This window comes from Borostomias antarcticus (genome assembly GCF_949987555.1).
Source record: "Borostomias antarcticus genome assembly, chromosome: 5".
In the NCBI taxonomy this organism is placed as follows: domain Eukaryota; kingdom Metazoa; phylum Chordata; class Actinopteri; order Stomiiformes; family Stomiidae; genus Borostomias; species Borostomias antarcticus.
The window spans coordinates 2,353,010-2,379,692 of NC_140238.1; the positions used below are offsets into that span (position 1 = coordinate 2,353,010).

At 47.4% G+C, this 26,683-nt stretch overlaps 3 protein-coding genes across 3 annotated transcripts in view; 2 read left to right on the forward strand and 1 right to left on the reverse strand.

Annotated features, from left to right (window-relative positions):
• Window positions 1-2,189: 2,189 nt before the first annotated feature.
• On the forward strand, window positions 2,190-8,677 carry entpd5a (ectonucleoside triphosphate diphosphohydrolase 5a; the record flags this gene model as incomplete). Its single annotated transcript, XM_084438352.1, has 13 exons — window positions 2,190-2,697; window positions 3,181-3,260; window positions 3,644-3,787; window positions 4,186-4,261; window positions 4,910-4,945; window positions 5,419-5,507; window positions 5,662-5,741; window positions 5,882-5,943; window positions 6,096-6,197; window positions 6,938-7,081; window positions 7,226-7,282; window positions 8,174-8,289; window positions 8,594-8,677. 13 exons carry the CDS (start codon window positions 2,190-2,192, stop codon window positions 8,675-8,677), a joined length of 1,578 nt encoding a protein of 525 aa, XP_084294478.1.
• Window positions 8,678-10,477: 1,800 nt separating this feature from the next.
• On the reverse strand, window positions 10,478-20,120 carry coq6 (coenzyme Q6 monooxygenase). The gene is made up of 12 exons (XM_084437827.1): window positions 19,839-20,120; window positions 19,217-19,351; window positions 18,434-18,492; window positions 15,710-15,836; window positions 14,334-14,464; window positions 14,089-14,196; window positions 13,887-13,949; window positions 13,687-13,794; window positions 12,803-13,005; window positions 12,281-12,396; window positions 11,713-11,879; window positions 10,478-10,586 (listed from the first exon to the last, which is right to left on the reverse strand). The coding sequence occupies exons 1-12, from the start codon at window positions 20,029-20,031 to the stop codon at window positions 10,557-10,559; spliced, it is 1,440 nt and encodes a 479-aa protein (XP_084293953.1). The 5' UTR covers window positions 20,032-20,120; the 3' UTR covers window positions 10,478-10,556.
• An 887-nt stretch (window positions 20,121-21,007) lies between these two features.
• fam161b (FAM161 centrosomal protein B) overlaps window positions 21,008-26,683 on the forward strand; it is a gene marked incomplete at both ends in the record, with an annotated part of 7,349 nt that continues 1,673 nt past the window's right edge. The window contains 7 exons of the mRNA XM_084438353.1: window positions 21,008-21,255; window positions 21,376-21,914; window positions 22,140-22,477; window positions 22,985-23,106; window positions 23,610-23,777; window positions 23,871-23,970; window positions 25,059-25,231. Coding sequence (XP_084294479.1) covers window positions 21,008-21,255; window positions 21,376-21,914; window positions 22,140-22,477; window positions 22,985-23,106; window positions 23,610-23,777; window positions 23,871-23,970; window positions 25,059-25,231 — 1,688 coding nt within the window. The remainder of the gene's footprint in view (window positions 21,256-21,375; window positions 21,915-22,139; window positions 22,478-22,984; window positions 23,107-23,609; window positions 23,778-23,870; window positions 23,971-25,058; window positions 25,232-26,683) is intronic.

Here is a 26,683-nt window from a genome sequence, read left to right on the forward strand (position 1 = left end):
AATTGACATAAGTCAATGAGAGGTCTTGCACATGCATGCTTTGATAGGGGTAAAGTACCAGAATGGTTAACCACAGGCGTAGAAAAAAAGCAGCCACAATATTTAGAAAAAAGGAAGGAGGAATGAAAGTGCAATATTTTTAGTCCAAATTACAGTGTTGGAACGGTGCTCTGCACAGCACAGTGTCCCCGGACTGGAATGGCATGATGGGTGAATTCTGGTGCCAAGCCCCGCCCTCTCTCCAGTCTCCACTGTCCTTTCTGTGGAGCTCCTCTCTGGGCTCCTCGGGCTCTGCAACAGGACCTCCGCCATCGGGGCCCCCGTCCTCCTGTCCCCCTGTCCTCCTGTCCCCCTGTCCTCCTGTCCCCCTGTCCTCCTGTCCTCCTGTCTGGGTGAAACACACCTCAGCTCCCAGATAGCAAGCGGATGTGTAATAATTCTGGACCATATATGGGCCGGAACTAAGCCACAAGGGCCAGATCTGGCCTGTATATGGCCCAGATCCGCTTGCTATCTGGGCTGTCTGTGCCTCACTCATCCTCAGGGTCAAGTTCGATCGGCTCGGTCAGTAGCAGGGGTGAGACAAGGGGTCAGCTAAGCAAGCGCATAGTCCTTAGAAATCGATACTTTTCCTCATAAATGACCTGGTGAGGAAATCCCACCCTGGTGCTAAACTCAGTTCAAATGAGGTCTCTGTGTTCGGCGGCTCTCTGGCAGTCTGCGCGGGCAGCTCCATCCTCACAGCCTCCCTCTCCCTCCCAGAAACCAGGACCTCTGACCATTACAGTGCGCTGGAATACTTGGGCTGATGTATCTGAGCCTTGCCAACCACCCACCTAAATCTTGCAAACAGCCACTTAGACATTTTCATTCTCTATCCTGCGAAGCATGGCTTAAAAAATCCCCCCTTGGAAAGCAATGTGTGGTCAGGACCAGGATGAGTGGGTGTGTGATGATTGCGTACATTCTTTTAGCATTTATGCCAGTTGGAGAGAGCAGGTTGCATTTGCACATCTTCTTTACAAGGTTGGTTGGTTGAACGGCTGCTGTGGATTTTCTAATGTGGTAATTCACACACACACACACACACACACACACACACACACACACACACACACACACACACTCACACACACACACGTCATGGTTGTAGTATGCAATGAGGACAGCCTGTGATGGGCAGCGGTGTGCATTCAGACCTGTAACTCGTTAGTCCAGCTGTTTCAGTGGAGTGTCAGGTACAGTAGCGATGCAAAATATATCTTGCATCCTGCCATGACTCAGAATGTCAGTGTGAATTTCAACATTTTGTTGGGCTTTTCTTATTTTAATAATTACACAGCTGTTTTATATCCTTACCACAGCGTCCCACAGTAGATTAGTTAATGGCTACTTTACTAAAATGCCTTTCTGAAAACTAAGTATTGAGAAATACATTTTGAGCCTTTATGAAATTATGAACATTTTTTTCTTTCAAAACAGTAATTATCTGGTTGTTTCTATACACGCAACTTAAGCGTGACATTAGCAAACCATCTAGTCATAAATAGCAAGCGTGTTACTCACTGCTTATTTAGAAAAAAGGACAAATTAATTCGATTAAGTTATGCACTCTTGTGAAAATCAAAAAGGGAAATACTTGTACAGGCAAGTTTGCCTGTAAGTCTTAATTAAATACACCAATTAAATGTATTTTAAAAAATGTTTCTGTGAACCACTCAGTTTGAAGCCTTGAAATATTCCCTTTCTTTCTTCTTTTAGGGGGACTCGTGACTCCACTTCACCCACTAAAGACGTAGAGGCAGAAGAAGAAGAAAAAAAAACGGTTGCCAGATTAAGCTTCTTGAAAAAAAAAAAAAAACTGCTGTTGGTAAGCAGGTATTCAGTATCCAGCACTGTCAGAAGGGGGGACTCTTCAAGGAACTGAGAGGGAACGCCACAGGATTGGTCGATGGCTTCAGTTGGTGTGGCCCCCGGCCAAGCCCTTATGTCTTTATATACTGTAAACACATGAGCGGACAGTCCTGAATCCTGTCTCTGCCTCTCTGGTTGCCTCTCATCACCTCAGCCGGCCGGTGCCTCAACAGACTCTTCCCCTCAGAACGACTCACTCCAACACCAGCATCCCTGACAGCCTCTGAGAACGAACGCCGCGGTCTCTCTGCAGTCACTTTTGCGGGTGTGAAACGATGGCTCTGCACATGTTGCTCCTGACTGTAATGTCCGTGTGGCTTCTGGCTGGAAACTTCCAAGCGGAGGCAACCTACTATCGCCACCACCGCCTCCACCACCACCACCACCACCGCGCCCGCGAGCACGCGGCCAACACAGAGAACCTCCTGCCTGAGGTCTCGCACTCTGTCCCCGAGGTGTCTTATCCCGTTCCTGAAATCACCTACCCGGCTCCGGAGATCACCCACCCGGCTCCGGAGGTCCCCCACCTGGTACCTGAGATCACGTACTTGGCTCCCGAGGTCCCCCACCATGTGGACCCTGAGGAGGTCTACCCCGAGGTCCCCCACCATGTGGACCCCGAGGAGGTCTACCCCGAGGTCCCCCACCGTGTGGACCCTGAGGAGGTCCACCCCGAGGACCGCCACCCTGTCAGCATGAGCCGTGTTTTCCATGGGGTCATGTTCGATGCCGGTAGCACCGGCACCCGGATCCACATCTACAAGTTTATCCAGAAAGATCCAGGTGAGTGTTTTTCTGTCTCTCTCTCTCTCTCTCTCTCTCTCTCTCTCTCTTTCTTTCTCTCTTTCTCTTTCTCGCTCTGCCTCCCCCAGTCCCCTGCAGTCGCGGGAGCCAATAGGAGTTCACACTCTCTGCTGTCTCCCACGATGTTTGCTGCTGGGTCATTCGCTCTGTGGTGTAAAGATAAACATGTGCTGTCAGGGAGACAGCCCGGGCAAGGAAGCATCCAAAAGTAGCAGAGTTGTAACCGTTATTCATCCGTGTGACTCATATATGAACTCTCTAACACAAAGTTGAAATGGTCTGCGTTGTTTTCTATTCTGTCCAGCGCTGATTGGTTATGCTATAACTGTTCCAGTGCTGAGACTGCAATTCATGGCAAAGACAGGACAGACATAACAATTGTACAAGCTCAATTGTTTCATTGCTGTCTGTTGCATCATTCATTCACACACACCCACTCTCTCTCTCTCTCTCTCGATGTAGTTGAATTGCCGGTTCTGGACAATGAAATGTACCACGCAGTAAAACCAGGTCTGTCTGCGTATAAAGACAACCCGGAGGAGGTATGTGTGTTATTATCTCATTATTCCTGATGAAGCCTGAGTAAGGGGGGTTGTCCAACATTATCCGCAGTCTGCAAAACACTGTAATTTTCCTAAGATGTGCATTTTAGACCACATAATTACACGACAGACGGTTTGCTGATGCTATCACTACTGCTGATGTAAACTGTCTATGGTTGCCGAGTTTAAAAGCCGAAGATGTGGAAAACACGTGTGGATGATAGATCTTCTAGTCAATTAAATACATGTATGTGGTAGAAATGTGTTCCATTCAGCTTTAAAGTCTCTAAATCAGCCAGTGTGGTGTTTGCTGTGGTGTTGACAGCTGGCCTGTGCGTGCGGACAACACTGCTCAGTTACTGACGTGTGGTTGTCTTGTTCAGGGTGGCAACACTATCAGGCAGCTGCTGAAGATCGCCAAGAAGACGGTGCCAGAGTCCGAGTGGAAGCAGACCCCGGTGGTCCTGAAAGCCACGGCGGGACTCCGCCTCCTGCCTGTGGAGAAGGCCAACGCGCTGCTGAAAGAGGTGAGGCACGTTTTCTCTTCCCCCCGTCTCGCGCCCTCAGACGGCTTGGCACGCTCGTGGGCCGTCCCACCGCGGATGGGGACGTCAAACCGCTAAGTGCTTACAAGTGTCCCTGCAAAAAAAAAAAAAAAGGAGGGAAAGTCTACCCACATGGCGGCTATCACTGCGCAAAAAACAGCTGTTCTGGGGTTGTCTGGAACGACGGAACATGTCATTTGAATTATTAAATGTGTGGCGCTACCACTCCAACCATTGTGGTTTAGAGTTCTGTCACTCTGAGACAGAGCTGTCTCTGTCTGTCTGCTGAGTCTGAAAAAAAATGGAGGTTATCCAAAGGCGACTGATGCTCTGTTGTTCTGGGCTGCTGGTTGAGTGGCTTTTGCAAATTGTCTCCTCAGGTACGGGAAGTCTTTGACGAGTCCCCCTTCTTTGTACCAAGCGACAGTGTTTCCATAATGAATGGAACAAATGAAGGTATGTCGTCTCGAAGTTACAAGTGTGTGTTAGAAACATCTCTCTCTTTTTTTGGGCTGTAGACGCTGGTTAGATCAGCTGAGGGTTGAGGTGCAGCGTGACACCGGGCAGGTGCTCATTGTGGGTGAGACTGAAGCTGTGTCAACCAACATAGTCCTTATTAAACGTATTTTACAAGAGCCCAGTTGCTACCTCAATGAGACAGTTAAATAACCTTGTCTGGATTGCCTTCCCACGCCCAATATTAATAGTATGAGTAATGAGTAATCCTCCACTCCTCATTAAGACAGCCTTAGAAACTCATGTTTCGTCAGATGTCCTATTCATTATCCTCTGTTTACGAGAGCCATTAGGCTATGTGACATCTGAAGCTGCAGTAATTACCTGGGTTAGTCTGGGACCTTTCAGAGGTGACACACATTGTTAATCTGATTGCCACGCTCTGAATGAAAAGTAGAGCATTATCCCTAATCTCTTCAACTGCCATGTAGTAGTTCTGTCTAGTGTGTTAGGCCCGAACTTTCCTCAAGGCAGAATTGGTCGGTTTCATCCCGCAACAAGTTCAACTACCATCTCCAACTGCACATGATTTGGTTCAAAGTGAAAGTTGTTCTCAGACTTTTTTCTCACCTCCTGTCTCTCCTGTAGGAATCCTGGCCTGGGTGACGGTGAACTTTCTGACAGGTGAGGCATGTTTTGCTACGGCGGTGTTAGCGGTCAGGGGAGTCATCTCTGCGGTCTTCACCGCACACCGAGGCTCCGGCAGTGAAACCCTCCTGTTTCCTGTCTGACACTCCCAACATGAGTCACTAGTCACCATCTGGTCCCAATGAGACGCAGTATTCTCTCACATTTGACACTGTGATGGCGCAGTAGGAGATGATTTATTTACAAGACCCTTATCGTAAGAACCGAACATGAGATTTATTTTACCCCTCTGTGGCGACAGACGAGGCCAGCACGCTTACAGGGACACCTGTCAGAAGGCCAGTCTGTCCTCAGCGGGCGGTTGGAAAATGAATAAGCTCTAAATGTAGTGTCTGGTTAATGTACAGTGTGTCACTTTCTGTTTACAAAGATGATGATGGATGGTGTCCTGTGTAAAGTTTGCTATTTTCACTCAGTCCATGATTGTTTTTCCATCTTGTTTGGTTTAGGCCACCTGTACGCCAAGAGTAGAAAAACAGTGGGTATCCTGGACTTGGGCGGAGGATCTACCCAGATCACTTTCCTCCCCAAATCAAAGGTAATCTTCGCAAAATGCATAGCTCCACAGTTGTCGTCGTTGTTGTTGTTGTCGTTGTTGTTGTTGTTGTTGTTGTTGTTGTAAAGTCTCTGCAGAAATAGTGATAGCTCTCACTAATTACATGCATCTAAACAACTATCTCTGGTCCCCACAGAAAACGATTTTCTCCGCCCCACCTAGTTACATTGCCAGATTCAACATGTTCAACAACACCTATCAGCTTTACACTCACAGGTACGTGACCAAACATAGGAGTAGCATCATGTGTGTCTTGCCATGGACATGTTGTCTACATTGGCACTGCATTGCAATCACTCATATGGCTTGAAGAGCAACATATACATTGCCATTTATATGATACTGTCTTCACTCAGCTACCTTGGAAATGGACTCTTTGCGGCAAGATTGGCAACTCTCGGGGCACTGGGAGCTGATGGTAGCGTACAGTATTCACCTACAGTAGTTCTTTATTTTGCTTTAACTGTGTATTCGCTTTCAAACTCAAGATTCACAGTATACATTATTAAGCGACTCAGTGTTTAACTTAAACGCTTTACTGTTTTATTGGATTTGTTTGAACTTTTCCAGGCCTAGACTGGAAGGTGTTCACCAGCTCCTGCCTACCCAAAAAGTTCAGAGAGGATGTGACCTTTGGGGGAATCACCTACAAAGTTAGCGGAATTCCAGATGGTAAGGACTCATGTCTGCGTGCAACCTTAATCCTCAGAACCAGTAATCACTCCATTCATTGGCTGACGCGTCTCGAGTGCGGCAGCTCAGCGTAAAGCCCGAGAACGTCTCTCAGAGCCGCTGTGACGGTGATTGCGACGCGCGACGCAGGTTCTGTCATTCTTTCTCTGCACTCACGGCTTATGAACAATTATAATGCCAGCGTACCGTGTATTTAAATGCAAGCAAAACTGTCAGTTAACTCCACAAATAATTCAACACTCCCAAACCACAGTCATGTAGCCAAAAGATACTGGTTTGTCCCAGAGCTGTTATTTTTCGGGGTAACGAGTGGCTTGATCTTGACCGCTCGCAATTATGTGGTAAAAATAGACACCCTAGCATGGCTGCGCTAAGTGCTGCTCTTGTCAGCACATGGTTTCTCCGAGCGACCCGAGCAGATCCACCCTTGGGTGCTGCGCCGTGAGAGCGGCCCCTCCGGAGGTTTCTCTCGTGAGCTCCGACGAGGCCCCAGGCCCCAGGTCCCAGGCCGACCTCATCCTCGGGCTCCAGCCCTTCCTTCCTGGGGCAGTCCGCCCTGCAACGCCTGCGGCTATATGAGTCCTGTGTGAACCTCGCTTGTAAACCCATTGTTTGCGGATGCGGATTTAGAACTCAGTGAAGGAAGTGGGCTGACGAACCCGCCGACCTCGGTACGGTCAGCTGACAACCCCTGGGTCTCCCGCTTCCTCTGCCTGCAGGCTACGCCGGGTACAAGCTGTGCTACTACGAAGTGATGAAGGTGATCAAAGGCATCGTCCACCAGCCGTTTGAGGTGAAGGGCAGCAGCATCTTCTACGCCTTCTCTTACTACTATGACAGAGCTATGGAGTCCGGCCTCATCGGTGAGTGGACACAGAGCAGAGCTGGCTCTGGGAATAGTCCTGCTAGTGCCAAGTTTGATGGTTGAAATTGAATCAACAACCATCACTGGATCGAATGGCAACTGTAGCTCAGAAATTCTTTCATCTTTTTAAAATATCTTACAGATGGCAGTCGAGGTGGTGTCGTAGAAGTCAAGGATTTCAAGAAGAGAGCTAAGGAAGGTAAGCATCACTTTTTTTTCTGCCTTTACTTGATACAGAGCCCATGAGATAAACACCTAAGTCTTGCTGCTTGTTTTTGCAATCTCACAGGCTTCCCAAAATCTTCCCCACAACCATAACACCTCCCTGTAAAACACATGATGTTCTAACTCTTCAAACAGAGCACCATGTTTGTGCCCAAGTATCTTGGCACATCTGTAACTTACTCTGGTTCAGTGGCTTTGCCCATCCATTGACCCAATCAGATTCACTCATGGTCTCATAACACAATACTCTATGCACATATAGACATTTACTGACACTAACCCTACAGTAACATGTCAATGACCCTTGGCTCATGACTGATACATCACCTCCAGTGGGGTATGTTGTATCGTAAATGTGTCCATGTAGCGTCAGTTTTATAGCTACCAGGAATGATCGGGGTGTGTTGTGTAAGCCTGTTTGTGTCGGGAGAACATTGTCACGTGGTCTCGAGGAACAAGCTTTGGCCGAGGGGGGGGGCTGGCAGCAGATCTCTCTGCCTCTCTGACAGCCACACGCCGCCGTCCGGGGGCGGGACACTGTTTACACGTCTGCTTGGCCACCGCCGCGCCGCCGCTTGCCCTGACGCTGACCCCTCCGGCGTGCGTTCTCACACCCTTCCGATTACCCCGGCGAAACACACAACAGGCATCCCGGGGCGCGAGAACACCACAGTCATTAAATCACGTCGCACGCGGGCTAGAAAAACGTGTTCCGTCCGTTCGTCCGTCCTCGGCGACGCAAGGCCGGGCGTCTGCGTTCGGGCTTTGCTCGCTTTCCTGCTTTCTGTCAGTGGCGTGTGAAGCAGTCGTGTTGATATTTCTCCCGCATGTCTCACGCCTGGTCTCGGACCTGTTGTGTTTTCAGTGTGCAACAAGATGACCAAGTACCGGCCCATCAGCCCCTTCCTCTGCATGGACATGACTTACATCACCTGCCTGCTCAAAGAGGGATTCGGCTTCAAGGACAACACGGTGCTGCAGGTGAGCCATTGGTCAGAAGGGACACTGGGAGGAGCCAGGCCGGTCACATGGACCAATCAAATAGAGCCATTGGTCAGAAGGGACACAGGGAGGAGCCAGGCCGGTCACATGGACCAATCAAATAGTCCATGTTACACTAAGCCCACTGTACAGCAAGTTTGACTTGAATTGACTAGCCACAGTGAATCAAGAACGATGCGATTAACAATGATCTACTGTTGAAAGAAGATTCTGTACGATCGCTCAAGTTACAAATGTTGTCGTTTGGTTTGATGGCAACGTCTTCCTCCACTCTGGTCCACAGCTCACCAAGAAGGTGAACAACGTTGAGACGAGCTGGGCTCTGGGGGCCACATTCGACCACTTCCGCAACCTCAACATCCACTAAGGGCGGCCGGCTACCTGTTCCTCCCCCCCCCCGGCACTGAGAGGGGCTGCCCGTCACCACCACGAGGCTTCCAGCTCCGCCCCACCCCCCACCCACCTCAGCGACACACCCAGCCCGGCCACGCCAAACCCTCCCTCCTCGGCACCCTGCAAAGACGCCAAGAACTGTTGACAAGAGAAATCACTATATTTTTATAAGGAAGGCCAGCTATTTCTACTGTATGTTTAGCCCATAATTAGTGAGTTGACTTTATTTTTGTAAAGCAAAGCGTTTACATTTTTGCTTCCTTAGAGGTGTCTGACCTGAAGTGCTGTCTTATTTGGTTGCCTTTGGAGTGTGTAGAATAGCTAGAGGCAACGCGACGAGTCAAGGTATTGAGAGAACATTGGTGCTTACTGTGGTCCTGGTATGCACTGTACAGTAGAGTGTAATATTTGAAAAGAGGAGTTGCAGGAGCGATGCTCTCCATTTTAGCTCTGAATGCCTGCAACTCATTCTAACTGGAAACATGGTTCCATATTAATATACAGCTGTTTAACAATACATCATACTGTAGAACAGGGAAGAATAAGAATTAAGAAGTTCTTATGGCTGACAGGAAAGACCGACTACATCCCAAAATACTTCCCCCTCATACTTTGCACATAACACTTTAATTGCAGATACTGTAGCGATGAGTTTATAATGCTTTGATGTCGTCCACAGAGTTGTACATATTCAATGTTCTGAGGGAGGCGATGAATTAGCCAAGGGGCAAGGGGAGCAGAGCGAAGGGGAGTTCACTTCCTCATGGAACTAGTTTTGCGTTTGGTATACAAATTCTTTTGTGTGTATGAAGTTAATGCCTGTGTTTGAAAGTCCAGGCCTAGAGGCTAACTCTAGGCTAGTGTAAAACTACCTAGAGGCTAACTCTAGGCTAGCGTAAGACGACCTAGAGGCTAACTCTAGGCTAGTGTAATACTACCTAGAGGCTAACTCTAGGCTAGCGTACTACAACCTAGAGGCTAACTCTAGGCTAGCGTAATAGGACCTAGAGGCTAACTCTAGTCTAGTGTAATATAACCTCCAGCTGAATATGAGTGAGTGACTGGGAACTCCTGCGTTGTTTGTGTTGTCTACAGTGGAGCACTAGGTATCATAATGCCCTATTCCAACAGTCACTGTCAACATGGACGGTGAAGGAAGCAGTTATCAAGGTCCTGTAAATAATTAGCTCAAGCCAAAGTTCACCAAATAGTTACTTAGAACAATATAGAGACTATGTATTAGTTTAGATAAGAATAGTTTATTTGTCAAGCTCTTGGTGCAAGACACAAACAATGCTCAGTACTGTCTGTCATTGCTTTTTGTGAACTCTTTTTGTACAAATATTTAAATACCTGATGATACATGCTGATTTTACATCATTGACTTTTCTGTATCTGCTCAAGCAATGCATCTTATCAATACACTATGTTCAATAACTACTGCTGTATATAATACCACAATGTAAACTTGTATAGACAAAGTACTTTCCAGCCAGTAACTGCTTTGACTTTGCTAATTATAACTTTATGCTGCTGTCCACAAAACATTTCTACGTTATCAGTTAAACTGGATTATGAATGACAAATGTTTATGCCAATATTTTATGAGACACTTGTGTGAGTGAAATGCATGTATTCAAGTTATACTGTACATGTATGTTTCAATAAAATATAAAAAGTGACAGTTGGTGAAACTCTTTGTTTTAGACAACCGTGTCCTCTCACGACGAAGTGTTATACACAAATTAATAAATATTCAATTTCAAGTTAGAACTGAGATTAAAATATAACTTTATTAATTTACACTTTTACATTCGGTTGTCACATCAAACAGCCAGTGCATAACCGGCGTATCACTTGCTTGCAAACGCCATGATCTGCTCCTGTAAAGACAAGAGACCAACATCAACGTACTGAACGCTCATCAACGAGGATAACCAGCCATCAATCGTTTAGCCAAACAAAACGTCAAAAGCTGGGTGACTAATGCCTGATGAGCACATCTTTCCCGTCTTCGTTAGTGGCGCTATGAACCTCTATACGCCACGTGCAAAGTGGGAAACGCTAATGCCAGGCTCAGACTACAGGATTTTTGGGCCGATTTATCCCCGATTCACCCCTCCCGACAATCGGAGGAGAAATCTGGTCTGGAACGTTGGTCGGGGCTGATGATCGGCCCAGATGATCTTGTAATGTGAGGGGTTTACAGATCAAATCTTACACCTCCCGATCGGCTCGCAGACCCATCGGGGCCGCCCCGATAATATCAAACATGTTTGATATTTAAGATTATTACGTCCCGACTTTACAAGTGAGACGGCGAGACCAGTGGTTCGTTGCTCCCTCGGGCACGATAAGATCCTGTAGTGTGTGCTGAGCCGTTATTTTCAAATCTTGCTGTGTGTGCTTGTTTGAGATGCGCAAGAAGAATATCTGTTAAGATTCTCCTAATGTGCGTGATGTAACCCGATTTCGAAATTGGTTAGGATTTTAAATATCCTGTAGTGTGAGCCTGGCATTAACCTTCAATATGGAAAAATGTCAAAGAGACCTAGGGGCCCTAGAGAGAGAAATGCCTTTACAACCAGTTACGGTTGCTCTGGTCTGAATCACTTAGCAGGGAATAAAGCCATTTCACATGAGTGGTCTGTAATAAAAGGGGTGTGAAAACACAGGCCAACACCGCTGAACGCTGCCCTGGGACCGGCCTGGGCTCCACCCACACACTTTCGGTAACACTAAATTTGGGGCTAAACTTAGCCGGCGTAGTAGTAGGTTCACGACCATGTAAATTATAGGTATTGAAGCAAAAGGCCATGTAGTCAGATGAGAGGGTGGCGTGGGGTTGGAGTCACAGGCGAAGGCGGGGCTTACTGCTGATAGGTGGTTGAGCCCTCGTGGAGATGGCTCCTCCTCTGACAGGTGCGGAGCGACCGAGGGGGCGGGGCCTCTTCGGAGATCTACCGTAGGCCTCGGGGCCTTTGAGAGAGGACCCGGTTGAGGACTTACTTTGATAGGTGGCAGCATATTGGTGGCTTGAAGGCCGAAGGTGCGCAGGAGAACGGCGGGAACGGAGTTGGTGGAGTACAGGCGCTTCATGAGGTCGATGGCGGCCATCATGGGCAAGTTGTGACGCTGGCGTTCGGTCTCGTACTCCAGCAGATGCTGCATGGCTCCTGAAAGGCAGTAGAGGTTCAAAGGCCCAGGGTTAAGGCCCAGGGTTAAGGACCAGGGTTAAGGTCCAGGGTTAAGGCCCAGGGTTAAGGTCCAGGGTTAAGGACCAGAACACCGTCCGATGCTCGAGGCCTGTGTACATTTCTCATGTGCTTTCTGCATTAAGTGAATACACACTGTAGGAGCTATTTTAACTTCAAAACAGGCGCGTCAACAAAGTTTAAAAAAATGTAATATACATTCATCGAACAGGATTTCCATTTATATGAAAAGCAATGTACTGTACATGCAGTTCTTGGCAGAACTGGCAGGAAAACATGAAATAAACTTAGGAGGGAAGCCTGAAGGGCTCTGGAAAAGAGCTTATGGGAAACCACTGCGTCCGTTTAGGGCTCCCACTGACCGATGTCCTTCCCGTTAAAGGCCGCCTGGCTCAGGACCTGCGTGAGGCAGGCCACATCCCCGAAGCCCAGGTTGGCGCCCTGGCCGGCAAGAGGGTGGACGCGGTGGGCTGCATCCCTGTGAAGACAAACAGAGCCCCCGAAAATATATAAATACAGGTAGTCATCTACCTCACAGGGTTCAGAATCAAAGCAAGAATTCCTGTGAAATAACTTGAAATAGACATTTAGAGTGAAGCACAAACGCTACTGGGAAAAATGCAATTGGCGGATATTACATAAAAAATGTGGATACAGTATTGGGAACTGAACATTACAGATTACTGGAAAGTTGTCTTATCATGTTTCGTGTTCATTGAATTAACAATCAAACGAATCAAACCCAGTCACAATCAGGTTGACAGGTTTTATCTGGATGTCTTCTAACTCTGGGGTAATACGATCGGATAGGCGCCTGGGTGGTCCCGGCAGGGCCCGACGGGGGCCCAGTAGAACCGCGGGGCCCGCCGTAGTCAGCAACTCACCCGATGAGAGCCACGCGGTGCCGGATGTACTCTGACGCGTGGCCCATGCCCAGGGGGAACAGGACCCGGCTCTTCGGGCCGATCCCGGCCACGCTGGGGGGCAGCTGGCGCGCCGAGCCCGCCGACGGCATGAGGACCGACAGGGCGCTGCGGAACAGAGAGCCGGCCGTCTCCACCAGCTCCGACTGGCTCTCGTTACTCCACTGAGGGGACACGCAGACAGCCAGGAGAGGGGCAGAGGGAGAGAGAAAGAGAGAGAGAAAGACAGGGAGTGGTAGAAGGAGCGGAGAGATTAGGAATTGAGACCAGAAGTTGAGGTCACGAAGAGATGAGCTGACGAAGACGCAAGCTTCAGCTGAGAGGCAGAGGGAGTGTGCTTTTCCTCCCCGAGAAAATGGTTTGGCGTCTCCACAGGAGTCTGGCTAATTAAAAGAAGACGCTGGCCATGCCCTGCAGTTGAATTAGCTTTGTTTGAAAAAAGAAAAAAAAAACATTCCATGCAGTAATGGCTGACCACGGGTTTAATTAGCAAACCAGGCCTGAAACCAAGCATGACTCAACTGTGGTGACCCCATCAACAGACCCAGTAAAAATAGCCAGCTTGGGAAAATGGCCTCTCTCTCAAGACAAAGACGTAAGGTGCAAAGGCATGAAGTTGAGGCCAGGGAACACCACTGGGAAGGGCAATGAGGATCTGGAATAAAAGCATCTCAATTCATAATATCCACATCAATGCATTCATATAATACGCGTCTGAAACGTATCGCCCCTTGCTTAGTCATTTCTTTTTGACTACTTGTTCAAGAATACTGAGAGAATACATACAGTATATTTTTCTCTGCTGATCTGTTTTTGGGAGAGGTGGGGTCAGAGTTGAGACTTACGAAGGCTGAGTTGATGGCGTCTACAAAGCTCTCCTCGTCCAGTTCCAGAAGCTCTTCGGCGTGGTGGTGACTGGTGGACCACACCAGAGAACTCTCTGTGTCCGACAGCTGTAGCCAGGAACAGAGATAGCTCAGTATCCCTCGTGGGCCTCGCATGTCATTAGAAGCCCAGCGGTTGGTTGCCAGTGAGTAAAACCTACCGGTAGCATCGCGATGGGTCCTGTCGGCAGAAACCTTTGCCATGCGACGATATTCTCTGTGGGCTGAAAATGAATAGACGCCAATGAATCCAGATGTTCGGTCAAAGTGGCGCGAGGCAGAAGATTGGTCTTCAAGGCGGTGGCGCTGTGGTATTGTGGTGTGGGTGTGTTTTGAGGAGGCGGCTCGGGGATGGTGGCGTACCTCAGACAGGTGCAGCACGGCCACCACGGCGGACTGGTCGTAGTTCCACCTGACCGTAGGTATGCCCGTCTCCCGCCGCACCATGGAATTGGGCCCGTCCGCCCCGATCTGAAAAAGAGAACACCAACGCTGAGAACGGGGGTAAAAACTCCATGACAGCAACTTTGACCCCCCCAACACAAAAAAAAGTAACGGTAAACTCTTCGTCACCTATCACAGAAAAGTTAGCGTTTAGAATGCCTAACCAGTAGTTTGGTTTGAAGCGTCTGTCCGTCGGCCAGCGTGACCTGGACCCAGGGGATGACCTCAGCGACCTGGTGGGACTTGGGCCAAGAGTACTTAACCACTTTGGTTCTGTAACAGACCTTCACGTTCTCTGATCAGGAAGAGAAAGAGACAGAGCAGGTCATAAGAAAAGCAGGGAGTTTTGCAACGGGTTGTTCCGAGGCCAAGTGGAACCCATGTTCTCTTTAGACGAGGAATCAGCAGCCCAACTGTATGTCTTCTCCGAGGCACTTGGTCACATTAATCAAGGTCTTGCTACTTATTCCCTCCAAAAAGTAAAGAAAAAGTGGTATGATTGGCTGTTACTGAGTCTGTGGAAGATCTACAAACCATCTTGTAAAATCACTGGTTTTCCTCTCTGGCAGAGTCCATCTGCAGAAGCTCACAGTGACAATCTTCTTAATGGGCTTGGCTTGCCACACTGCATTGACTACTAATAATGTTTATCTACAAGCAAACCATGCCATGCTCTGCGCTTGCTGCCAACATGCTGGGTTTGAACTGAAACCTCCTCTGTTATTGGAATATCAGTCGCCGGTCACCCCGAACATGAAAGGATGTGGAATTGCGCTTGCTGTTGCGGACTTGGAACCGTTCCCGTCCCCAGATCGACTACATGTTACTGAACACTAGCGAGAAATATTGGCTTGCAACGATCGGAGCGTAAAACCAGCTGGCCTGGCGCACGCTTTTCATGCGCTGCCTCAAAAGTGGAGGAACACCACGGCCAAACGGAGAAAAACAGAACGTGAAAAAGGAAAGCAGAGGACAAAACGTCATGCACATGAGACCAAACGTGTAGCGACCACAGATCTGTTGTTAAATGTAAAATGTTGAAAAGCCCTTTTTATAAATATCCCTTTTTTTACAGTCCGACAAATGGCAGAGCTAAGTCTTCATTTGTGGACCTCACAAAACCCCCGTCCAATTTCAACTACAATACAACATTATACACCCTCAGCACTTTGGAGGTGGCAGGGGCCCGGAGCACATGCTGGTCTTAAGTAGGTCAGCGGCCCGCTGCACGTGTCTTCACATGGCACCGGCGCTCTGGCGCTCTCAAACCCGCTCTGTAGGAAAAGTGGCGGCATTTGATTGAAATAGCAGCGAAAACATGGATGGCTCCAAGAGCTGAGCTGGTTTTTAAAAACAGACGCTGGGAAAAGGACAAATAAACAAAGAGAGACATGGTGGAGCGGATGTGGCGGTATTAGCTGCCAGGCCGGCGGCCATTAACAGGATGTACGACGCAATCAGGAAGTCTTACAGCGCAAAGTCAGATCCTCTCTGGCATATGGGGGGTTCGCAAATCCTAGCTGCAGCGCTGTGTTCTTACCCGGCAAAATATCCAGCTGTTTTGTGAGCGCGGCCACAATGATGTCGTTCTCCACGATGTATGCCATCTCGTCCTGCAGGTTCTCCTTATCGAAAGTAATCAGGGCATCCGAGCAGGCATCCCAAACCTAAATGAGAGAGCAATCATCCCAGCGGTCTACAACTCTATCCTTAAATGTACCCCCCTTGCCCTATATATAGCATGCCAAAGAAGAACAGTCTCATTGAACTGAACACATCAAAGTGGTTCAGCTGCAGCCGGTGCCTGGCACAGCTTCCATCGCGCACCACACCAAGATCTAGGAAGGTCAACAACACCCTTCTGGTTCCACGGTTGACTTAGAGAGCATGCTTACTTGGCCAGGAGTGATGGATGGGAGGTGGATTTATTGCCTGATTTTTTTGTGACGGGACCCAATAATATAAATTTGTGAACATTACTGAGCGAGTAAATATTTACTCGCGTATATGAAAAGTGATGTCGTTGACGGGATGAAACAGGCACACAGACCGACTGTTTCTCAGACATTAACGCGAGGCCTGTCATTTGAGTTTAAAACGAGGCGGGTGAAAGTGGCAGTGCCGGTTTAGGACCGTCGGCTTATTACTAGAGCGACAAACCTTATCATTCAAAAGTAAACCAGTATCGCACATTGATTTTCTTCCAACGTGCCCTCAAAGCCGTGGGTTATGCCCTAACAAAAACCACTAATGGTGGCGGGGTTGCAATTTGTGATAAGTGGTCGGCTTGGGAGAACCAAACCCAAGAAACCCAAAGGGGCTTTTTACATCGAAGAAAAAGATACCTCTGCTGTTGATAAAGAATGTGTGTTGTTGCTATGTTCTTATTGCCCTTGCAAGATGAAAATATCCTGCTCCTAAGCTATCCGAAACGAGTATTTATCTTTCCATCCCCAGCTGCGACCCAAGATGTGGGGACAGAATGGTCAAGAATGTCCCGTTAGTGACTCATGGGGAAACCTTTCTGGCTAAAATCTCCATCTCCTCACGCAGGACTGCAAACCCCGTCCACTCGCTCTGCGAGAGGGTAATTAAGCGGGCGAGTTTTTTAGTTGAGAGGAAGGGATCTTATTTTGGTCGACCCGCCGCCACCCCTCAGATACAACAGCAAACAAACAAGCGCAAAAAGTGGCGGCAGCGGCAGTGAAGGTATTATGGGATAGGTCCATCACCATAATCACCAGACGGCATTTCATGATGACATCCTTGGGTAGGAGAGAAACCCAGAGTTTGGTACAAACTGACCACATCTTACAGGAGGGCCCCGAGGCAGTAAAACGGGGTCACGTTGCCGCTGGGAACGGCTCTCTCCTCATTTTTCACGCACTGCCCGTTTTTTCACATGAATCTTCACAATTAGTTGACTCAACGGATGATCTTAAAACGTTGTGAGGATTTACTCATTATTATTTTTAATGGAGGGACGATCTTGATGACTGCACACTTTGCCAATGTGGCCCGAAGAGAAGTCCAACTTCCCCCAGAGGAGTTGGTCCTCTTTTTAAATGTACCTCGTGTCCTTTGGGGTTTGCGGTGGCCCGGCATTCGCTTGGCCTGAGGATGTATAAATTGCACAGAGGAATGAGCAAAATGTGTGTTTTAAACCGCCGCTGGGTTTCGCCTTTCCTTGTGAACAATTACATGCCCCAGGGAGATGGCATTGTACAGCACCCTCGCTGAAGGAGATGATTGAGTGGACGCAAAATGGAGGGGGAAAGATCTCCTGCTCCTTAATTGCACAGGCAAGTTTCTTATGGACGGGGGAATGAGCATAAGAGCAGGGCGCCGGCGGTACGTTTAACAATCTATAAATAAACGACAACAAAGACGAGGGATGAACCTTCCAGGCCTGTGGCAAAGAGGTGGTCGAGGGACATACTGTGAGGAGAGAAGAAAGATCTGCACACCGATATCTCCCGGTAAACATTATTGAAAATATGGGCTTAGGTCTTCATCAGGGAACTTCCGGAAGTTTCCTGATGAAGACCTAAGGGTCGAAACGTTGCGTATTTTCAATGAAGAGAACCGGGAGATATCAATGTGCAGATCTCTCCTCTCTCCTCACGTATGCACTCTAAGATGACTTTAAAATACTGCTGTTGGTTTATAAAGCACTGAATGGTCTAGGGCCAAAATATATTTCTGATCTGCTCATATGCTATGAACCATCCAGACCCCTCAGGTCGTCTGGCACAGGTCTGCTTTCTGTCCCCAGAGTTAAAACAAAACATGGAGAAGCAGCATTCAGTTTTTATGCTCCACATATCTGGAACAAACTTCCAGAAAACTGCAGGTCTGCTGCAACTCTTGGTTCTTTTAAAACAAGCCTGAAGACTTTTCTTTTTGCCACTGCTTTCTAAGAGGAGCTATGTTTATCAGTATACTGCACTGTAACTTTTATTCCTGTATTCTATTTGTCCTGCTTTTTGTTTAAATGTCTATAATGACTTGCTTTTTGTTTTAATGCTTTTAATTTGTCCTGCCTTTTGTTTTAAATGTCTATAATGTCTTGCTTTTTGTTTTAATGCTTTTAATATCTCATGTAAAGCACCTTGAATTGCCCTGTGGCTGAAATGTGCTATGTAAATAAACTTGCCTTGCCTTGCCTAAGATCCAGCAGCTGGCCTACTAAGGTTGGATGTGCGCACAGCTCTTTTGCCTTTTGTCGAGGGACCTACTGTACCTGTCGAGGGACATACTGTACCTGCATCTTCTGATACGGCTTGCATCTCATGGCCTTTATGTTTTCCCACGCTCCGATACCTGCACGGAGCACACAACACTTTACTTTCAATCCTCAGAATAGAACTGAGTCAAATTGAATCAGTCAGTATTTCATGTATGGATCCGTACAATGCACATAATATCTATGGTAAACCACATACCACGCTTTAATAAATTGAATTAAATTTAAATTAAATGAGTTTATTTCAATCTTTGTCACTTGAAATGGCCATGGAATTTTGGCCATTGGATGTCCATGTCACTTCATATCCGTGAGGTCAGCAGGTCACGCACAGGAGATATGATCAGTGTAGGGTCACATCAATTACAGCAGGCAGATATGATCCCCGCTAAGCGTCTGAGACTAGACTGCTAAGGACCCCAGACCTGACCTGCTTCATGTGAACTTCTTAGAATCGGTGCAGCCATCCCACAAACAGGCTTAATCACAGGCAGGTGTCTGATGACTACAACAAGAGCTTTTCTCCCAGGCACTGACTGGACAGAATGCCCTTTCCAAGGTGCCCCCAACTGGACTGGACAAAATGACCATTGGCCATCCTGTAATACAAAAACAAACTACCAGGCTGTATCTCTGAACAACATTTCTTTACTGGATGGTTGACAGCCTTTGTAGTGTTGCTATGCATTTTGGGCCATTGTGATCATCTGAGAGTTACGGTTCTCACATTTGGTGACATGGCACTGAGTAGTGTGTAGTACCAGTGTGTGTGTGTGTGTGTGTGTGTGTGTGTGTGTGTACCACTGAGCAGGGTGGCAGATCCAGGGCTGATGGAGCTGACTCTGGTACTGTAGGCCTCGGGGATCGTGTCCATCACTTTCTTGTTGCCAGCTTCAAGCAGCAGAATCTTCTTCCCTTCCAGAATGGGATCCATGCCTGTCAAAAGTAATGAGCATCCAAGAAAACAGATTACTACGCACAGTACCAACCACAGGCCTACTGGTTGTATATTTAGGGGGTGAGTTGTGCAGAGAAATGCAGTTTAACAGTTTAGTATCCTCAGCTCGGTGTAATGTGGTGTGTGTGGTACGTGTTTGTACCATTTAGGCATCATCATTGGTGTCAGAGAAAAAAATAAATGAAATATCTGCCTGCTGCGGACGCATGCCTCGGTTAATTACAACGTGCTTAGCAACTCAAGTAACACAGAACTATGTCTAAGGGTACACAACTGTAAATTAGCAGTAAGGCCACAATTGCAACTTCAAGCTGAGGATGTTGTTGTCATTCTGATGGCTCCTTAAGGGGCGGAGACTGGGCCAGCGACTGGAGCTAGATGGAGATTCACAGGCTCACATTGAAGGAAAGCACAAGCGAGGGATGGATTGTCACACAGGCAATATGGGAGGGTATAATAACTCACCTAGAGAGCATGCCATAGCGGTCCCAACCATCCCCCCTCCGGATATAATCACATCGTACAGCTCGCTGGACTGCTCTCCATGCTGAGCGCACGCAAGTCCCCGGACAATGACTCTAGCTGTCAGGTTATTTGCAGAAATACATCGCCAGCCAATCGCATTCAAAACCAGTGGCGTTTTACTGAAGCAATGCATTTTAAGACGCAGAATGGGATTCGTCTATCCCTAAAACAAATCCAACTTAAAAGACGTTTCCCCTTGAATATGTCCTATAATCGCAGCCTACACACATTCTATCATTCAGCCATGTTTATGTAACGCGTCACGATTCTGGAGGGAGGTTCTTCCTGTCCTGATCGGCCAATCAGAGGAAGGTATGCTTCGGTACTGTACTTTCACTTCGGATAGCTGTCAGCATGTACTGTTGTGATCACAAATAGTCCTAATGGAGAAGTAGGATGTATTCTGCATAATCTCATAATTAGAGCGTTTCTCTATTTCAATTTTAAGTTATTTTGAGGACGCTCTCATCTCGTGCCTCTCTATAGGTACAGTATGTCGCGTGCATCTAATTTCTTTCTCAATATTCACTTGTTTTACAACATGTTTTGTTTTGTAACATTGACTGAAGTATAATTTTGTCTTATATTAGGATCAAAAACGTATTTAGTTGCCCTGGATTCGCAATTTTCTCAATGTTTGAGGGTAGGAGATGTTTGGTTACCATGGTAACCCTTGCCCGGGCGGTGTTAGAATTCTCCTCATCATCGATCAGAATGGTGACGTCAGCACCATAATCTGCATACTGCAATCCTTAGGAGCAGGGCTGAAAATGAACACCTGCCACCGGCCAAATGCAGGTACAATTTCCAATTGGCGACTAGATTTGGGAAGGCTATCTGAAAAAATAGATACTTGGCCGGTAGATTTTTTCATCTACAGTCCCCTTGGCAGGTGACTCACCGTGAGCCAAAAAGTTAATTTTCACCCCTGCTTAGGAGGTTAACTTGAACAATACATGTCTCTGTCCTTTTTGATCACTTTTCTTAGGTGTTTACTGTGTGTGTGTGTGTGTGTGTGTGTGTGTGTGTGTGTGTGTGTGTGTGTGTGTGTGTGTGTGTGTGTGTGTGTGGTGTGGAGGGTTGGGTTGAGGGCATATTGCTACAGTAGCATGCAGGAGCAGAGAAACATGGCAGACCTGCAGGCGTTCCTGGAGGAAGGCCAGCGATCGGAGCAGCAGCTCCAGCGTCGTCTGCAGGGCCTGAAGGAGGCCCACCGGCAGCAGCTGCTGGCGACGGAGAGGAGGCAGAGAGAGGGCCTGGAGAAGAGGATTCAGCAGAACTCCCTTCTGTCTGCTCACGTGGACGGCAGGTCTAGTGCTGACAGACAGCTGGAGCTGTTTTTCAACTACGACGCCAGGTAAACCGAAACTATTCACTTGTATGTTGGTCAGAATTTTTCTTAATCTCAAATCAGCTTTTATATTTTCGAATGTATTACCACAACTGTGTAGCGTTTATTTTTGCTGTATCTTTCAAGACGTGCCGGACTGAGGAGAACCAGCTCCATGTCTGACCTGACTTCAAGTAAGGGGTCGATCACCAGGACCTCACACCTGGTCAGACGGACAGAGAGGCCCGTCGCGGCGTCTACAGCCCTGACGTCCACCCCGGCCGTCCCCCGGCATGTCAGCCGGACCTCCACAGTGACCCACGCGGGACCACACCGAGGCCTCACAGGAGCAGAGGCCGTTCGACTGAGCAAAGAGGAGGAAGAGGAGGCCGAGTGTCAGAGGAAGTTCCGCGCCGTCCCCGCGCCCGGTCACGTGTCCCTGCCCCTCTACCAGGAGATGGTGGACGGGAGGGATCGGGACAGGAAGCAGGGTCATGAGCAGAGGAGGGACTTCCTGCTCTCCACTCAGAAGCCCTTTAGCTTCCTGGAGAGGGACGAGAGGAAGAGGGAGAAGTTGATACAGACGTTAAGCGCGGTCACACAGACGCAAAAAGCCAAGGCTGGCAACGTAAGGACACCCATACCCAAATCAATAAAGGACCCTGCCATATCTGAGCGTTTAAAAGGTGTGTAGATTTTTGCCCACATATTTCCTGAAGTCATGGCCTGGGGCCTGTGTACTGTTTGTTTATTTGTTTATTTGGTAGGGACAGTGTATATTAACAAATGTACCAGAATTAGCCAAGAAGGCTAGTTTTCATCTGTAGTCACTGCTTAGTTAGTACTGTTCTTCTTTATAATAACCTTTTTGTAATCACTTTTCGGGGCGCTGAATTATCTCTGTTTTGTAGCTGAGGAGCTGAGCAGGAAGATCCGTATCCAGGCGAGGGCCCAGGAGACGCTGAGGAACTCCAGGGCCCCTATAGAGACCCAGCCCGGCCCTGTCGGCCCTGACCCTCACAGCGCCCAGCGCCCCAGGAAGAACATCCTGGCCTACCTGGACGTGAAGCCCACCTTCCAGCCCAGGATCATCTCCCAGGTCCCGGATTTCGACCAGCTGCACAAGGCCTTCCAGAGGGAGGCCCTGAGGAAGGCGGAGAGGAAAGATGTGACCAGGTGCCAGCCCTTCTGCCTGCGGACGTCCACCCTGCCCCCACGACCCAGCAGGAGCGGCCCCGAAAACGCACAGGTATGCCGATAGTGAAGTATGACAAGGAGGGGCATGGGGAGACAGGACCAGGAGACATGAGGAGACAGGACCAGGAGACCTGGGGAGACAGGACCAGGAGACATGGGGAGACAGGACCAAGAGACATGGGGAGGCAGGACCAGGAGACATGGGGAGACAGGACCAAGAGACATGGGGAGACAGGACCAGGAGACATGGGGAGAGAGGACCAGGAGACATGGGGAGACAGGACCAGGAGACATGGGGAGACAGGACCAGGAGACATGGGGAGACAGGACCAGGAGACATGGGGAGACAGGACCAGGAGACATGGGGAGACAGGACCAGGAGACATGGGGAGCCAGGACCAGGAGACATGGGGAGGCAGCCTTCAGCTTTTACTTTCTCTTACTTTCTATTCTCTTTTACCATATATGATTTGTCGTGTTTTGTTCTATTATTTTTAACGTTTAACGTTGATTTTTGTCCCTTTTGTCACTGGTAGTATGTTCGCATGTTTCTCTTCAGGAACCCACATTCAGCTCCTGTTTAAAGAGAAGCAATTCGACTGGTGGTCTAACAGCCCTGTCCTCTGACACTCTCCCCACATACATCACAGACGCGGCCAGAAAGCGCTGCACGGCTATTAGGTGAGAGAGTAACGATATGAACAAGTTAAAATAACCTTTGAACCCTTAGTCTCTCTCCAGACTCAAACATTAGGTTTAATGGCTGCGCTCCTCATACTACACAATAGAGTCTGTGCCACTTCGCCGCCCAAGCTGGTGTTCTGAGGGCGTATCGACGGGTCAAAACTGAAAGAGTGACAGGTCGTAGCAGCTAATCAGAGACGCTAGCCCAGGTTAGATGGGCGGGGCATATCTATGGGTGGGAGCGCCTGATCGCGAAAGTCGTTACTGATTGGTGTCGCAGGGATTCCTGCGAAACCAATGAATTGCCAGGATTTGAGCCCCAGATTTTTGCATGAAGCGTCCCAGACCCATAGAGAGATCTGCAGCGTGCAGTAACGTAGCAGCGTAGATTACGTAGCGTATCAGCGAAAGAACTCTCATGGGTCTGGCGTTGAGACTAGTGGATCCTCAGTCAGGAACGTCTGTCTCAGCGTTGACCTCGGTTCTCTCCCGTCGAGCAGAACGTCGATGGAGAGAAACGAGAGCCAGAGGCAGGAGAGCGCAGAATGGATGAGGAGGCACGGGATGAGGTCTCAGGCCTTGAAGAAGGCGGTTGTCATCCGTGCAAAGGTTCTGGACCCACACAGCAGCCTGAAAGAGGTGTACCATGAGAAGCTGAAGCAGCACAGGTCGGTATCTGCCAGCGAATCTTTAAATCAACGATTTTATAAAATGACAGCGCAGGATTTTGGTTGATTTACGTTCATTTCTTTCATGTGCAGGGAGGCTGACCAGCAGAGGACCAGAGAGTATAAGAGGGAGCTGCAAGACATGAAGGCACGAGTCACTGGTCGTCCTTACCTGTTTGAACAGGTGACTCAGGTAAAACTGAAAGTCAGTTTTGTCTAATTGACACATTGTATTTACCTTTATTTATACAGGTAGATCATTAAAAACGAATTCTAATTTGCAATGATGACCTGCAAGCAAAAAGAAAACAAGTGCAAATTTGCAATAGCTGCGACCAAGGCTATTATAATTAACGAAAACTAACCAAAAAAGAAAACTAGGTGGGAAAAAACATTTTTGTTAACTGAAATGAAAATAAAACCTAAGCTTTACAAAAAAAATGATAACTAACTAAAATAAACTACAATTATAGAGAAAACCTCCTTAGTTTTAGTCTTTTTGCATACAGTACATAAGCCTAAAACTAAGCATTTTCAAAAACTAAACTAGCAAACCTGCTTTAAACGTATTAAAACTAAACTGAAATTGAAAACAAAAAGTTAAAACGATATAAAAATAAAAACTAATGAAAAGAGCAAAACTATTATAACCTTGGCTGCGACCACGCACGTTCATGCATCCATATGTACACGCATTCACTCACAACCTCACATACATGTTATGATAACCTTCCAGACACATCAAAAATTCATTTTTTTTTTTTTTTTCAAAAACAAATAATACGTCATGGTCAGAGAAATAAGGCGCTTCTTGCTCTAGGAAGAGATCAGGTGTGTATGATTTGGTGTAGAAGCCAACCAAATAAACGACCCTCCAGATAGCAAGCGGATGTGTAATGATTCTGGGCCATATCTGGGCAGGAACTAAGCCACAAGGGCCAGATCTGGCCTGTATATGGCCCAGATCCGCTTGCTATCTGGGCCTCCAGGTGAGTGGGACATTTCACAAGTCACCTGAATCCCATTATCTTTAGCTCTCTGACAAATTGAATACAGCAATTACTGATAGTAGCCTATAATACACAAGGATATAATGCCCAACACAACGTAGTGAAACACTTATGTATCTTACTGTACTGTTTTTGTGGACAGACCGACCAAACAACCGACCGACCAACCGTCAGAACGAGCTATAGAGCTGCTGGTCGCAGCTAAACAAACAAACAAACAAACAAACCAACAAACATCTGTGTCGTTCCTTTATGTCTGTTATCTTTTCAGAGAACCGCCAAGGCCGAAGCAGAACGCACATTCAGGAACAAGCTCACGGAGGCCGGCCTGACTGAACTTTTTATCCAAACAAAGAGAGATGAGGTTGGAGTGACATCAGTATCCATATCTGACAAGGATGATGATGCTGATGACCAAAGCATTGAGAGTGACCTCCAGGCCAGGTATGAACGAGGAGAAGAAGTGCACAGGGCAATGTGTTTTCCTCAACATACGGCTCAGTTATACCATATGCAAGGGCCCTGCAGTTAAATTATGAATAGCACTGTCTTTAAAAAGCCAAGGACACCCCGCGGTTAAGTCATATATACAGTGTAACGTTACATAATGATCTGAGACTGCCATAAAGTCTTTGGTGCAGAGAAGAGACAAATACTAAAGCCAAGCAAAAGTTTGATGTAATTACAAAAATATAGACATTTTCTAACCAGACCTTTCTGATTTAGCGAAGCAGACGAAGACGGACGAGACGACGGGGAGAAAATTGAAGAGGTGGATGAAAAGAGCGTGAAAACCAGAGAGGAATAAATGCCATGATCAAAAAGGTACAGCACCGCAGAGGCCCTTATAGGCACTCTGCTAAAAAACTGGCCCCCAAAATAATCCCTGTCCAGTTTAGTTTAACCAGCTTCACTGAACATTTGACAGATTTATTGTAGCTATGAAATATGAACATTCAAAAGATGGAAGTGGGGATTTTAAATCACACATGATATTAGTTAAGTGAGAAAATGAATAAAGGTTTGTACTAAAGCTGTTTATATTTATACAGTACTGTAAGTGATTAAGAGTTTTATATGTTTGAAATTTACAAAGGCAGGCGATTAGGCATGACGTTTTAAAATGTTTAATGTTTGTCTGCATACTATTCCAACCTTATTAAAGCAGAATATCAAGGGCAAGTTTGGTTTTATGAAATTAATTTTGTTTTAGGATATGAGCATTGCAATGCAGAGGACAATGTAACCAGAAAAACAGCTTGAAAATAAAAAATATGGTTATCAAACTTACAGTATGTCAAATTTCTCACATTTATATTTTGCCTATTCTACATCAAGGGTTCCTGATGGACTTATTGTCGCTCTAAAATACACAAAATGTACAATTATGATAGCAGACACAAACCAGATGACTGCCATTAAACTGCCACATTTGATACAGTAGCTGTATTTCATTTTCTGCACCTCTGTTTGGGCAATCCCGTAAATATGTTATTAATGGACAAGTCCCATAAAGACAGCAACATCTGAAATGGGCATCTCTTGGATGATTCGGTTAAAGTCGTTGGCTATTTCAAGAGCCTTGGTTGCCAGTTGAGTAAATAGTCATAGACATCCGTCTGCCATCACAAAGACCGTGTCAGGGTCGGGCTCCGTGTCAGGGTTGGGCTCCATGTCAGGGTTGGGCTCCAAGCCTGTCCCACATCAAATGAGACGCTACTCTGGCCTCTGAATTTGTGCTCAAGTGCTCGAGCACACTGCCAAGAATTTTAGGGATTTGCTAACCAAACGGAAACATCAGAATATGTAATGAATATCATCTTAATCATTTTGAGTTGGCTGCTTAGACTCACTGGCCTGACAGCGCCGGTTATAGCAGACATCCACACTCTGTCC

Excerpts from the sequence above, each read along its gene's own strand:
- coq6 (XM_084437827.1), bottom strand. The coding sequence starts at position 20,031 with ATGCATTGCTTCAGTAAAACGCCACTGGTTTTGAATGCGATTGGCTGG. Across the intron at positions 18,493-19,216 it reads ATCTGCCACCCTGCTCAGTG|GTATCGGAGCGTGGGAAAAC; the intron begins GTACACACACAC and ends TGCTCCGTGCAG. Across the intron at positions 10,587-11,712 it reads ATATGCTGCCACCTATCAAA|GAGCAGATCATGGCGTTTGC; the intron begins GTAAGTCCTCAA and ends TTGTCTTTACAG.